The sequence below is a fragment of the Microplitis demolitor genome, chromosome 7, assembly GCF_026212275.2.
Source record: "Microplitis demolitor isolate Queensland-Clemson2020A chromosome 7, iyMicDemo2.1a, whole genome shotgun sequence".
Taxonomy (NCBI): domain Eukaryota; kingdom Metazoa; phylum Arthropoda; class Insecta; order Hymenoptera; family Braconidae; genus Microplitis; species Microplitis demolitor.
Window position 1 is genome coordinate 16,636,712 of NC_068551.1, and position 12,659 is coordinate 16,649,370.

General features: G+C 29.8%; 2 protein-coding genes across 6 annotated transcripts in view; one reads left to right on the top strand and one right to left on the bottom strand.

The window, feature by feature from the left end:
• The window catches only part of LOC103571396 (uncharacterized), a 238,384-nt gene that overhangs the window by 113,722 nt on the left and 112,003 nt on the right, over positions 1-12,659 (bottom strand). The gene's annotated exons all lie outside the window — the stretch shown is intronic.
• Positions 1,787-4,609, top strand: LOC106694013 (uncharacterized). The gene is made up of 2 exons (XM_014443913.2): positions 1,787-2,275; positions 2,689-4,609. The coding sequence occupies exons 1-2, from the start codon at positions 2,077-2,079 to the stop codon at positions 4,467-4,469; spliced, it is 1,980 nt and encodes a 659-aa protein (XP_014299399.1). The 5' UTR covers positions 1,787-2,076; the 3' UTR covers positions 4,470-4,609.

The following is a 12,659-nucleotide window of genomic DNA, read 5'->3' on the forward strand; positions in this document are numbered from 1 at the left end:
ACATTAATGAAGCACGTGAGATGCATTCTCGTTATTTTATTTATAGCCATAGAGGGAGTTTATTATAGACTGTAAAAGCATTCATAATAACTATCATATGCATACGCGTGTTTATTATTATTAGAAACAGGGTATTACGGGAAAAAAAACACATGGAAATAATTGTTTACTTCATTACAAGTAGTTGAACTCATTTGAGCGGACACAGCAAAAAATTTCAAATGGATTTTCAATTTATCATTTCAAGTTTCGAAGTTTATAAAAAAACCACCACGAACTAAGTAAACATAATTTTTATTACCAAGGGAGTTCCAGACTGAATTAGTACATTGAATATAAACATATTGACATTTATTTAAAATTTTTTATTTCACCTGTATTGAAACTGCCAATCAACATCTATTTTGCAGTTGAAACAAGCTAATTTCAGACCGATGTGATTCAACGGGTAGAAACTGATCAGTTGCTTCCTTAGGGAATTAGTTTCTGGCCGCTAAATTAGTTTCTGACTTGATTTCATCCCTGTCAGAATCGCACTTGATTGTTACAAACCTCTAAATATTCATGCCATTCTAATAACCCACTAAAGTAACAGTGGTGTTGAAACAATTTGAAAAAGGATATGATACTTAGTCAAAAAATGGAACCTCATTTGAACCTCTACAGTGCCGAAACGAAAATAAGCGTAACGTAGAGGTTCAAGATTATTATTATTTTCAGCCTAAATTTGAGGTTCAATTTATTGGACCGAGCGCGAGTTACAATGAAAAAAATTATTTAATTAATAAAAAGTTATTAAATTCCTCAATTACTTAACTTTACAGTTTTATTTTTTTGCTATACTGTCGGTAAAAAATTAAGCTGTTTTGGTTGGCTCTAGACGCTGAAACTCTCAGTATCAATACAAGTAATATGATAAATTCAGCACGTGGTATTGGATAAAACACAATTTCAGATTTTGGGTTATGTTCGCTCTTGTCTTCAGCGAAATCGACTTCAACTTCGTTTGAAATCATCTTGTTTCATCCCTCGACACACAATACACTATTGTTTAAAATGACACAAAAAACGGAAAAATGTCCATAAAAAATAGCTCCACTTATCTCAATTGACACCTAAGATATTTTTTTTGTTAGCTGTCCCACATGAAAATATCATATATGGTAAAAATAAATGTTACAGATATAAATATATATATGACAATACATAAAATCTTATATAGAACTATATGTAGATTTTGGCCGATTTTATTATATTTTTATATATGTTTTCTCTTATATGATTTTATATATTATCGTATAACTTCAATATATTATATATATATTTGAAAACTTATAATCTCAATATATTCAAAAATCGATGTTATTTATATATGGAAACAAATAAGAATACATATATAATTCATCATTATATGGCACAATATATGTTCCATGTATTCAACTGTATAAATTTTATATATTTTTCGATATATAGAACAATATAAGTCTCCCCATATAGGGGAGACCGGGGCATAGCGGCCCACTTAAGCGAGTTATTATTTCTAGCTACTATTGATCATCTAAAAAATTTTCTTGTGCCTTATCTTGAGGGAATATATGATAATTTGGTCAAAACCCACAAAAAAAAAATTTTTTTTTTCTGGGGCACAACGGCCCACTTCTGGAGAATAATTAAAAAAAAAAAATATTACCAAAAATTTTTTTCTTTTTTAATATTATTCATTTATTCTAATTTAAAAAAAAAACATTTTGAAATGATAGTTATTATTTTTTAACTTCCCCCACCCCTTTTCACTTTCTTTGTTTAGAAAAAAATTAAATTACAAAGATTTTCTATTTGAAACTCAGAAAAAATTTTAATTCCGTACGATGTAAATTTAAAAGTACCGCCAAACGATTGGTTGATGACATCAACGGTCGGTAAAGTTTTTGAAACAGTCGCTAAGTGGCGTTGTAAATGTTGAAAATAAATATGGAGTTGTACATCATATGACTATATTTGTGTTGGAGGTTCACTACAGTTCGGCGGTAAATTTTACAATTTTAATTTTACTTCTCATATTTTCTAAAATAAAAAATGGTGCGCAATTATAAATCAAAAAATACTCATATGTCATGGAATGAATTGGCTATGGCAAAAGCTATCGAAGCAGTTAACCAAGGAGAGATGGGATATCTTGCTGCTTCAAAAGCGTTTGGAGTACCAAAAACCACTCTGAGACGCCGATCCAATTTTTATAAATTAAACAATGATATAGAGTTTGTATCATCGAAAGGTATTGAGAATCTAAAACAATTATTTTATTAATACACAGTAAAAAATTTTGCATCAATGCGTCAAAAAATTTTTATGCTAAATATTTAACATAAAAATTTTTAACACAAAATTCTTTGATGAGAATTAATTTAGCACATATTTTATAATTTTAAGAATTTTTTTAACAAATAAATTGTCAAAAAAAAAAAAAAATGAGAAAAGAAAATTGACATTTAGAAAATAAAAAAAATAAAAAATCCAATTTTTTAGGAATAATTTTTTGGAGTAAATTAATTTATTAAAAAAAATTAAAAAATTGTCAAGCGACTGCTAACTTTAATGGATTAATTTTTTGACGCAATAATAACGTAAAATTTTTTACTGTGTAATTTAATCGAAGAAAATAATTATAAACTAAAATTTTTATTGTAGGGCTACCCAGAAAGTTTACTCCAGTTTTTAGTCCTGTGCAAGAATCCGAACTTGTCAGTTATTTAAAAGATTTAGAAAGTCGATTATTTGGATTATCAAGCTTCGAGGTGAGAATCCTCGCTTATCAGCTCGCTGAAAAAAATCAAATTAAACATCCATTTGTAAATGGAGTAGCTGGAGAAGATTGGCTGCAAGGATTTTTGAAACGTAACCCCACCTTATCGTTACGCAAACCTGAAAGCACATCAGCAGCACGGGCAGCTGGTTTCAATCGGATTGTCATTCAAAATTTTTTTAACTTACTAAAACAGATTATGGAAAAATACAATCTACTTCCTCATCGTATTTTTAACGTAGATGAAACTGGCTGTAGTAGTGTCCCAAAAACTCACGGGAAAATCATTGTTGAGAAAGGAAAAAAACAAGTTGGAATTTTAACGTCAGCTGAGCGAGGTAAAAATGTGACAATGGAGCTTTGTGTTTCAGCTTCAGGACAATTTTTACCACCATTGTTCATTTTTCCTCGTAAGCGTATGAAACCCAACTTGTTGAATAATACAATCCCAGGAAGTTGGGGGCTTTGTCATTCCAGTGGCTGGATGCAACATGATCTCTTCTTGCAGTGGTTCCAATGGTTTGTTGACCAGGTTAAGCCAACTTCTGAAGATCCAGTGCTGCTGATTTTGGATGGGCATACGACACACACTAACAATTTAGATGTGATTGACTACGCTCGTGATCATCACGTTGTAATTCTTTGCTTGCCACCTCATTGCACTCACCGTTTACAACCATTGGATGTCAGTGTAATGAAACCAATATCTTCTTATTATGAGCAAGAAGTAAAAAAATGGTTATCAGAGCACCCAGGAAGAGTCGTCACGCCTGAAGTTCTGCCAATGCTGTTCAGTAATGCATTAAATAAAGCAGCAAAGCCTGAAACTATAATAAATGGTTTCCGAAAAACTGGAATTTACCCAATGAATCCAGATATTTTTGACTCAAAAGATTTTGCTCCTGCCGACACTACCAATAGCAACAAACCACCTGAAGAACAATCACTAGAAAATCTGACCCAAAGTCTGAGTGATTTGTGCAAGACAGATTTTATTGAAGGACCTGAACCCGAGCAACAACCTGAACAGCAGCAACTTGAGCAACAAGAGCTTAGACAGCAAGAGCCAGAAAAACCTGAACTGCAACAACAACTTGAAGAGCCAGTAATTATTCCAATTGCCTCCACCTCCACTGGTAAACCATCGTTGAGGCCCCCATCTAGGTACTTTAGACCACAAATTATTGACGAAAGCTCCGATGAAGAGATGGAAAAATCTCTTACTGAAAATATCACTAAAACTGCTGCATCATCCAAAGCAACGATGAGACAAAACACATCGAAGTTTTATGTAACACCTTACGACATCAAGCCATTGCCATCAAGAGACTCCCCGCCAAAAAAACGACGTCGAGGTGTGACGAGGATTTTAACCAGTAAACAATACCGTGATGAGTTGGAAGAAAAAAAAAATAATCAAAAAATAAAAAATATAATAGCAGAAAAAGTCACTAATAAAAACAAAGCTCCAAAAATTAAAAAAAAAAAAAGTTCTCAAAAAGAAGACAGTGATTGCCATTGCCTGTATTGTAATGGACTCTATTCTGAATCAAAGGAATCATGGATTCAGTGCAATAACTGCAAAATGTGGTCTCACGATTCCTGTGCAAGTATTGAGGAAGATTTTTCAGATGAATATACCTGTGATTACTGTGAAAATAATTAATTGTATTTTTTTATTTAATTGTTTAAATATTTTTAGAAAGCTAAGTGTTTAAAGATTTATCAATTATAAAAATTGTTCTTTGTTATAATTACTCTTAAAATAATTAATTGTATTTTTTTTATTTAATTGTTTAAATATTTTTAGGAAGCCAAGTATTTAAAGATTTATTAATTATAAAAATTGTTATTTGTTATAACTATTCTCAAAATAATTAATTGAATTTTTTTATTTAATTGTTTGAATATTTTTAGGAAGCTAAGTATTTAAAGATTTATTAATTATAAAAATTGTTATTTGTTATAACTATTCTCAAAATAATTAATTGAATTTTTTTATTTAATTGTTTAAATATTTTTAGGAAGCTAAGTGTTTAAAAATTTATCAATTATAAAAATTGTTATTTGTTATAATTATTCTTAAAATAATTTAAAATTTGTTGATTAATACAAAATATTCTTATTTTTTAAGTTGCTGTATAATTTTTAATCCCAAAAGTTTTTGTTATATTTTAGATTAGAAATTACTTGATTGTGGTTTGACAAATTTTAATTTTTTTGAAAAAAATTCTTATCAAATCATTTTTATCATAAAATTAAAAAAAAAAAAAATTTTATCAATATATTTTTGAAAAAAAAATTTTTATCAACAATGTTTTATGGAAAAAGTTTTTTGATGGTCCATTTTGCCCCGGATTTCGCTACTTAACTAAAAAAAATTAAATTTATTTTTTGACAAAATTTTTGGAGTGGGCCGCTGTGCCCCGGGTGGGCCGTCGTGCCCCGGCCTCCCCTATGTAAGAATAAATAAAATCTATTCTTTTCGGTCTTCCTCTCTCTGTTATAAGATTCAAATATTGTGTTCAGAATATATATGTGTGCTAGCTTACAAATTTACATATATAATTATCAATATATGTAATACATATGTGCTAACTCATAAGTTTACATATATGAATATAAATGTATATATTACATGTATTAACTTATAAACTTACGTATATAATTAATTATATTAAAACTTACTATATTATATATATGAAAATATATATCGTTTTTGGCCACTTATATGGTCTCATATTGATCATATATTTTTTTATACATATTTATCATATAGGGTATTTTCATGCGGTGTTGTAAAAAAACAACTATGTCCAATAACTAGACGATAAATTAAAAAATATATGTTCAGAAAAAAAACTGCTTTAAAAGAAAACTATATCTTTTTTAAAGTCATAAAAGAAAATACCTTTTCGTGATATTGAAATAACATTTTTAGAGAAATTATTTAATTTTTAATGTACCTGAAAATTGTAACGTTTTTCGCGTAACGAAAATGAAAAAAATTCATGTAGTTTGCCTGCTTAAAATTTACTTAAGGGGTAATTGCGGGGGCTGCAATTTTCGGCTGACATACTAGTAGGAAAAGGGGGGTATAGTGGACCCCCAAATCTTTAGGGCTCCATTTTGCCCCCCCCCCCCTCCCCTACTTAGGCGAAACATTTCAAAAATCTAAATTCAGTAGATTTTTTACTTTTCATTTTATTTATTTTTTTTTTTTTTTTTCGTTTCGCGAAAAACGTTCCGATGTTCGGAAACATAATTTTTAGTGACTTGAACGATATTACCCTGAATACTATGAGCTCTCAAGTTGAGACAGATCGTAAATAAAACATATATGGCTTAGAGATCAAATTTCGAAAATAAGGTGATCAAATAATTTTATTTAGAAATTCTTAATCAACATAAATCTGAAACAATTTCAATAGGTCTAATTTATAAAAAATTCAAACTTGGGTAAATTTGAATTATTTTAACTTGGCTGTAATAAATGTGCGTCCATTCATTATCATACCATGTAGTTATCACAATAATACAGTATAATAAAATTCACAGCTCAAGAAAGATAAATGTATTGAGTGAAATAGTAATAATTATGATAGTGAAATTTATAATACAACGTCGGGCTGGAGGTTAATAAAATTTTTTTTTGTTGTAAATATAAAATTTAATATTGAATTGATTTTTTATTCAACTGTTTTGTCATATTCTAAAGTACAAAAGTAATTCTCAACTGTACGGGATTTGAGTTAAGCGAAATATCGTAAAATGTGACTGGCTTTAAGCTATAATATGTAGGGTATTACGGATCATCGATGCAGTAAATTTAAACTATAAGGCATAAAAAAAATATTACAAAGGTAATAAAAGGGAATGTAATGATAAAAACTTTTGTACTGACTAGTCAATTGTGATGCAATTAATGTTTTATGTTGAGTGCAAAATAATATTACTATTTTTCAAATAGATTTTTACATTTATTTACTACTTAAACTAGACGTATTATTAAAGTAATGAAATTAGTTAATTCGAGTTTGAATAGTCAGTTTTATTGAACAAATATATGACTATTTTATTTCCCAATTTATAGATTATTTTTCGATTGTTGTCATTAAAATTCAAATGCTCGATGAGCACAATATTCTTGGTACTCGATCAATGAAAAATTTTTGACTTTTTAAAGCTGCATGCTGATTATTATTTAATAGATTTCACAAATCGTTTTATGGTGCTGATTAAAAAAAAAAAAAAAAAAAATTTCAGCAGCTAGGGAGAAAATGTAAATTTCTAAATTTTCTATACACTTCCAAATGAAATTCCCTTCAAATAATGTTAAGGTATTGCTGAACAGATTCGAACCAGTAGAATTAAAATTAAAATATGGTAAAAATTGTATAACCTATGGTAATGACGGATTAGCTATTCTTCGTAAATTACAGTTGTGGATTTCTGAATATCAATAAGACAGACAAATTAGCATACAGATATTTTACATTCAAAATGAGAAATTATAGACTTTTAGATGTACTTCACTAAATTGAGCTTTCAGTCCCGATATATTTTATCGTTTTAGAGCTATTTATATTTTGGAATCGATCAATTACGGCTATTTAAAAACATTCAAAGAAAAACAGTACCATTTGACTATACCCAGAATGGAAAAGTATATTTTTTAATTTCAAATTATTTTCAATTTTTATTCAATATTTGAGATCATTAATTTCTTAGAGGAAATTATTGTAAAACACAAGTTATGTAATGACGATTAAAGCTAATAGTACGAACTTCAAGATGCATTGTACGAAATTAAGTTATTACTTTTGGTTCAAAAGTTATTTATGAATGAAGCAAAAAAAGCTATTCGATCGACTTTGTTCATATTCGAACTTGTTTGAGGTAATTTTTCAAAGAACAAATGCACCAAGTTTCATTAAGATTCGATAAAAATTGTAGCCAACATCCATTTAACATGGCGGGCTGTATCACACATATATATATATATATATATATATATATATATATATGTCGTAGACACGTCATGAAATTAGACATTTCATGAAGCGTCTAGACATTTCATGAACTGCAGACAGATGGAGTAATGGTCGTTATGTTACACGAAGTGACCACAATTTTTAGGCATTTCATGAAATGCAACAGGGCTTCAGACAGATTGTGTTCTGTTGCAGAATCACACGCAATGTCTAAGTTATTTCGACAGTTCGTGAAATGTCTAATAGTAATAATAATAATATATACCACGTGGTATTGCTGACTGTAATGTTTAGAAGTGATAGATGTGAATGCGGATTAAATAAAAAAGCAAATTAAATTTTATTCATTAATACATGGTAAGCTACCATGACATTTACAGTTTTACGGTATAAAATCGCCATGAATAATTTGTTATCTTTGAGGGAAGCTGTCAAAAACTGCAGCGATGGACAGGGATACTTTCAATGCTCTTGTAGAGCTTCGGACATGCAATGCACACCTAAAAGATATGCTTATAAAAAAGCAAACATGTTATGTAACACCTCCCCCCCCCCCAGTAATTTTTACTCCGAGGGGAGTAAATAAATAAAAAAATATTCGCTCTCTCTTAAAATGAACTAGTGAAAAGTACTGCAAATCAGTGAAATTAATCCATGTTTACTCCAAAAATTTTTTACAGTAATGTAGTGTCGAATAGGATGGTGTAGATACTAGATAAGGATATTAAATGTTGTTTACATCTTTACTGAAAGAATCACAGATCAAAGATAATCATAAGAATTTATTTAATACGTAGTCTCGACAAAGGTCCTTCTTACATCAATGCTGCTCTTAAACTGCCCCCTTTAACAATTACTACTACATACATTTATTTCTACTTGGGCCTCACAACCAGCTGCGGTATACTTACATGTACTCTTCACACTACTATAGTCATCCTATTCCCAAAACAATCACACACAACCATCTTACAATTTTCTATTCCCACGCAACATTAACTCTTGGCATATTTACAGCATTACCTATTTTAATCCTTAAATTTACAACACCCAATCCAGTCGCTACGTCAAAAATTAAAACTTAAATACCAAAATACATAAATAGCAAAAATAATCCTACAACTATTTTTTAAAACCCCACAGTAAGCATTAGAATCCGATAATAAATAAATTTTCAAATATCAAACTGAAGTTAACAATTTTCTTATTTTTAAAATTTTTTAATTTTCTTATCAGAAAATAAGAAAATAATAAAAGTTCATATAGAGTATTCTAAGATATGATCTCCATCGCTCGCACTTAAAAAAACTTTTTCTACACTTTGAACTTTTAATTTTATAATTTAATTAATGATATCTATCTAGACAAGTAATCGTATACGTTACATCAGAATGAGCTAAATTATATTCCAAGTAGCTGTGCAAGCTTGTTATTTCTTCGTTAATTCATAAGAAATGCAGCGGAGTTCCACAGTCTCTAATAAACTAGTATAATAGAAAAAAAAAAATATATATATATATATATATATATTATGATCTTACATCTTATGCTCAGTAATATAGACGGATGTACTTGAAGGGTTTTCTTCTATTATGAGTAAAGCTTTTTATATTGTTACGTTAAGAATTATTTTTTAAAATACTTCAAAAGCTCTGTATTGTACAGTCATATTAATAGTGAAAAATAAAAAAAATGATATATATATATACATGAATATATCAAGTCTGTCCCAAGGTACATTGTGAAAGTTCTTTGATGCGACGATAAAATAAACGCAAGCGGAAGATTCACTAGCAACGCTCGGGCAGTCTTCCATAAGACTCTTGGCTAGGTTTCGTGTAGCTTAACGAGCTTAATACGCGTCGAAGTTGCCTTGAACCAGCCACCACCTGGCTCATAGTATATGACCGGGCAAACGAACTTTCTAGTGAATTGTTCACTTCTCTCTCGTTTACGTACATGTGTGTACATGTATGTACGAGGTTGAATAGTGCGTGATATGGGTGAGTTTGTAACATGCCAAAAAGGGTAATATCAAGTGAGAAGGCAGATAAGTTACTACATGGATCGAGTGAGAGAAAGATAGCCGCTACACACAGACAGTAAAATTTATATGTATAGAATGTGCAGCAAGTATGTAGATACTTGCCGCCAAAGGTATAACTTGAAGCTCTGTAAAGCACCAAGTACTTTCCCACGTATTTTCATTATGCATCAGTTCGATAAAGATTATTCGAGCATAACGTCGAGCATTATAATTATGAAAAGCAATTTTATAACATTTAATACAAAAAATTATATCAAAGTTAAATTTTAATTGATGAGAATTAATTTTTACACCATTTTTTTCTTTGCACTGTCGGTATTCGAGAAGAGCTTTAGAATGAAATCCGTAGACTGTATGCAAAAGCCAATCCAAGTGCGACCGATGAGTAATAAAAGAAGGGATTTATTTTTAATAAGTTATTTATGTTGAGTTTCAGAATATAGATTAATAAATTTTTTATTGAAATAATATGATAATGTGAAACTTCGCTATTTGGACGTTAGTGTGAAAGTAGTGATACCTATAGTGCTGACAGCGATTCGGATCGTGAATAAGACTGGAATCGATTGCGACGGTAGCTATACACAAATCGCTCCTTTAACGATAAACGCATCACGATCTCGGCTACTCAATTTCAAAACACAGTAACTGACAAGAATAATTTTTTTTTTAATATGTATTGAATCATGTGCAGAAGACTCCACTGAAACTAAAAATACTAAAAAATCGATTTTGAAAAATTTATCCCTTACTGTGTTTTGAAATTGGGCAGCTGAATCTATTAGATCGTTCAAAGCACGATATTTTTTCCTGTGTATTTATTATTGAAATAGTATTTTGTGAAAAAATAAAATAGGATTTATTCCTCAACGAAAACATTATAATATTAACTTAACAGCATTGATGCTTTTCATTATAGTGGTATTCAAATTTTTTGTCATTAAGATTTATGAATAAAAATAATTTATGTAACACAATACACAGCATGTAATAATATTTATATATAAAATTTATGCACATATTTATAAAAAATAGTAAGATACTTTTTTTTATAATGGGCTTTTCCTCAGTATAAATTCAGCATATTTTATCAACGTTTATAAAAGGTAGTACTCGTTATTGGAGGCAACAACGTTTTTTTTTTTATTCCCTGATCAAAGACTCATATAATTTACTCATAAAGTATTATATAACTTTACAGTCGTTAGTTGAAAAAAAAAAGTAGGCCACATTTATATATTATACACTAGGTCTTATCGCATTTAATTTGTACTACAATTAATAAAATTTAAAAAAATGATAATAACAATTTTAATTTTATCTAATCTTCGGAATTACGATGCATAATGTTGATTTTAAAATAATTTATAGTTCAAAATTTTAGTGATTAAAGTGACTAGGGTACAGTACACTGTGAAAAATTTCCAACAAATTTTACTATGGGTGCATTGTAACCGCGGACCATAAGAAAACTGGCACAAAATTTACAAGTGTCCCATAGTAAACGGTATGCGCAGACGACACGATTGGTACCTATGCGCATACGTTTACTATGGGACACTTGTAAATTTTGTGCCAGTTTTCTTATGGTTCGCGGTTACAATGCACCCATAGTAAAATTTAATGGCAAGTTTTCACAGTGTAGAATACATAATCATTATTTTTGCATGCCTCGAACGCGAAGTGAAGAGGCTGTGCTTTATAACCGACTTGTCAAGGTCACGCGATTTCTCACATTAAACTGTATATATTATTTTTATATCGCACTTGCACGCTATGAAAAGCACATCAATATAAAGAGAGAACACTAATGAATAAGCCTGATACTTTTTTTAAGTTGCTCGATACGTATTAATATAAAAAAAATCGGTCTATCAGTTGACTCTGCGGGCCAGCCCGAAAACTTACCGCTGTTTTCGAGCTCCTTGAGCTAGAAAATTGTTGTGGATACATTTTCGCTCTTTGATTTCGAAAATACTTTTGTATGCCTTCGTTTTCGAAAAAAAAAAAAAGTTTTTACCATTTTTTCTCCAACGATATCTCTCGAACGAATTAACCGTTTTAGACGGTTAAGGTGGCAATCGACCCGTTTTATTGAGTTCTACAGCTGATTAGATTTTGAAATTGATTTATTCAGTCGTTTTTGAGAAATTTCGAAAATACTAAAAAAAAATTTTTTTTCAATTCTTTCGACAACAGTTTCTATTGAAAGAATGAATCGATTTCGATGGCTGAGGTGGCATTCGACGCGGCTTATGAAGTTTCAGAGCCCAGTTGATTTTGGAATCAATCCATCGAGCACATTGCAAGTTATCCAAAAAATACATTTTTGAAAAAAGTTTATTTTTGGAATATCTCTGAACGAGCCCTACCGATCAAGCTCAATTTTTTTTTCAGCTTTTAGATATTGACAAGTCGCGTTGAATGATACCTTGATGATAAAAATCGGTTCATCCGTTCAAAACGTCAAGATCACTTAGAAATTTGATTTTCGAAAATCGGAACAAAACCAATAACTTCCCGAATTTTTGAAAATTTTCAATTTTCTTAGCGGGAAGTTAAAAAAGTGCAAGAAATCAAATTTATTGTGGACGTCCATTAATCTGTGGTCTAAAAAATGGTCGTGGTACGGGTATCTCGAGAACGGCTTGACGAAACGACTTAATTTTTTTTTTTTTTTTTTTTTCACAATCTTCAGAATTATGCAAAGAAGGTTCCTTTCGAAAATCACTACTGTAGTCTTTCTGGATTTTTTTTTTTTATAATAAATCATTACTGTTAAAACCGGCAATTTTATATGTAAAGATAAACACAC

Coding starts and splice junctions, on each gene's coding strand:
- LOC106694013 (XM_014443913.2), top strand. CDS start 2,077: ATGGTGCGCAATTATAAATCAAAAAATACTCATATGTCATGGAATGAA. Junction 2,276..2,688: donor AGAGTTTGTATCATCGAAAG/GTATTGAGAATC, acceptor TTTTTATTGTAG/GGCTACCCAGAAAGTTTACT.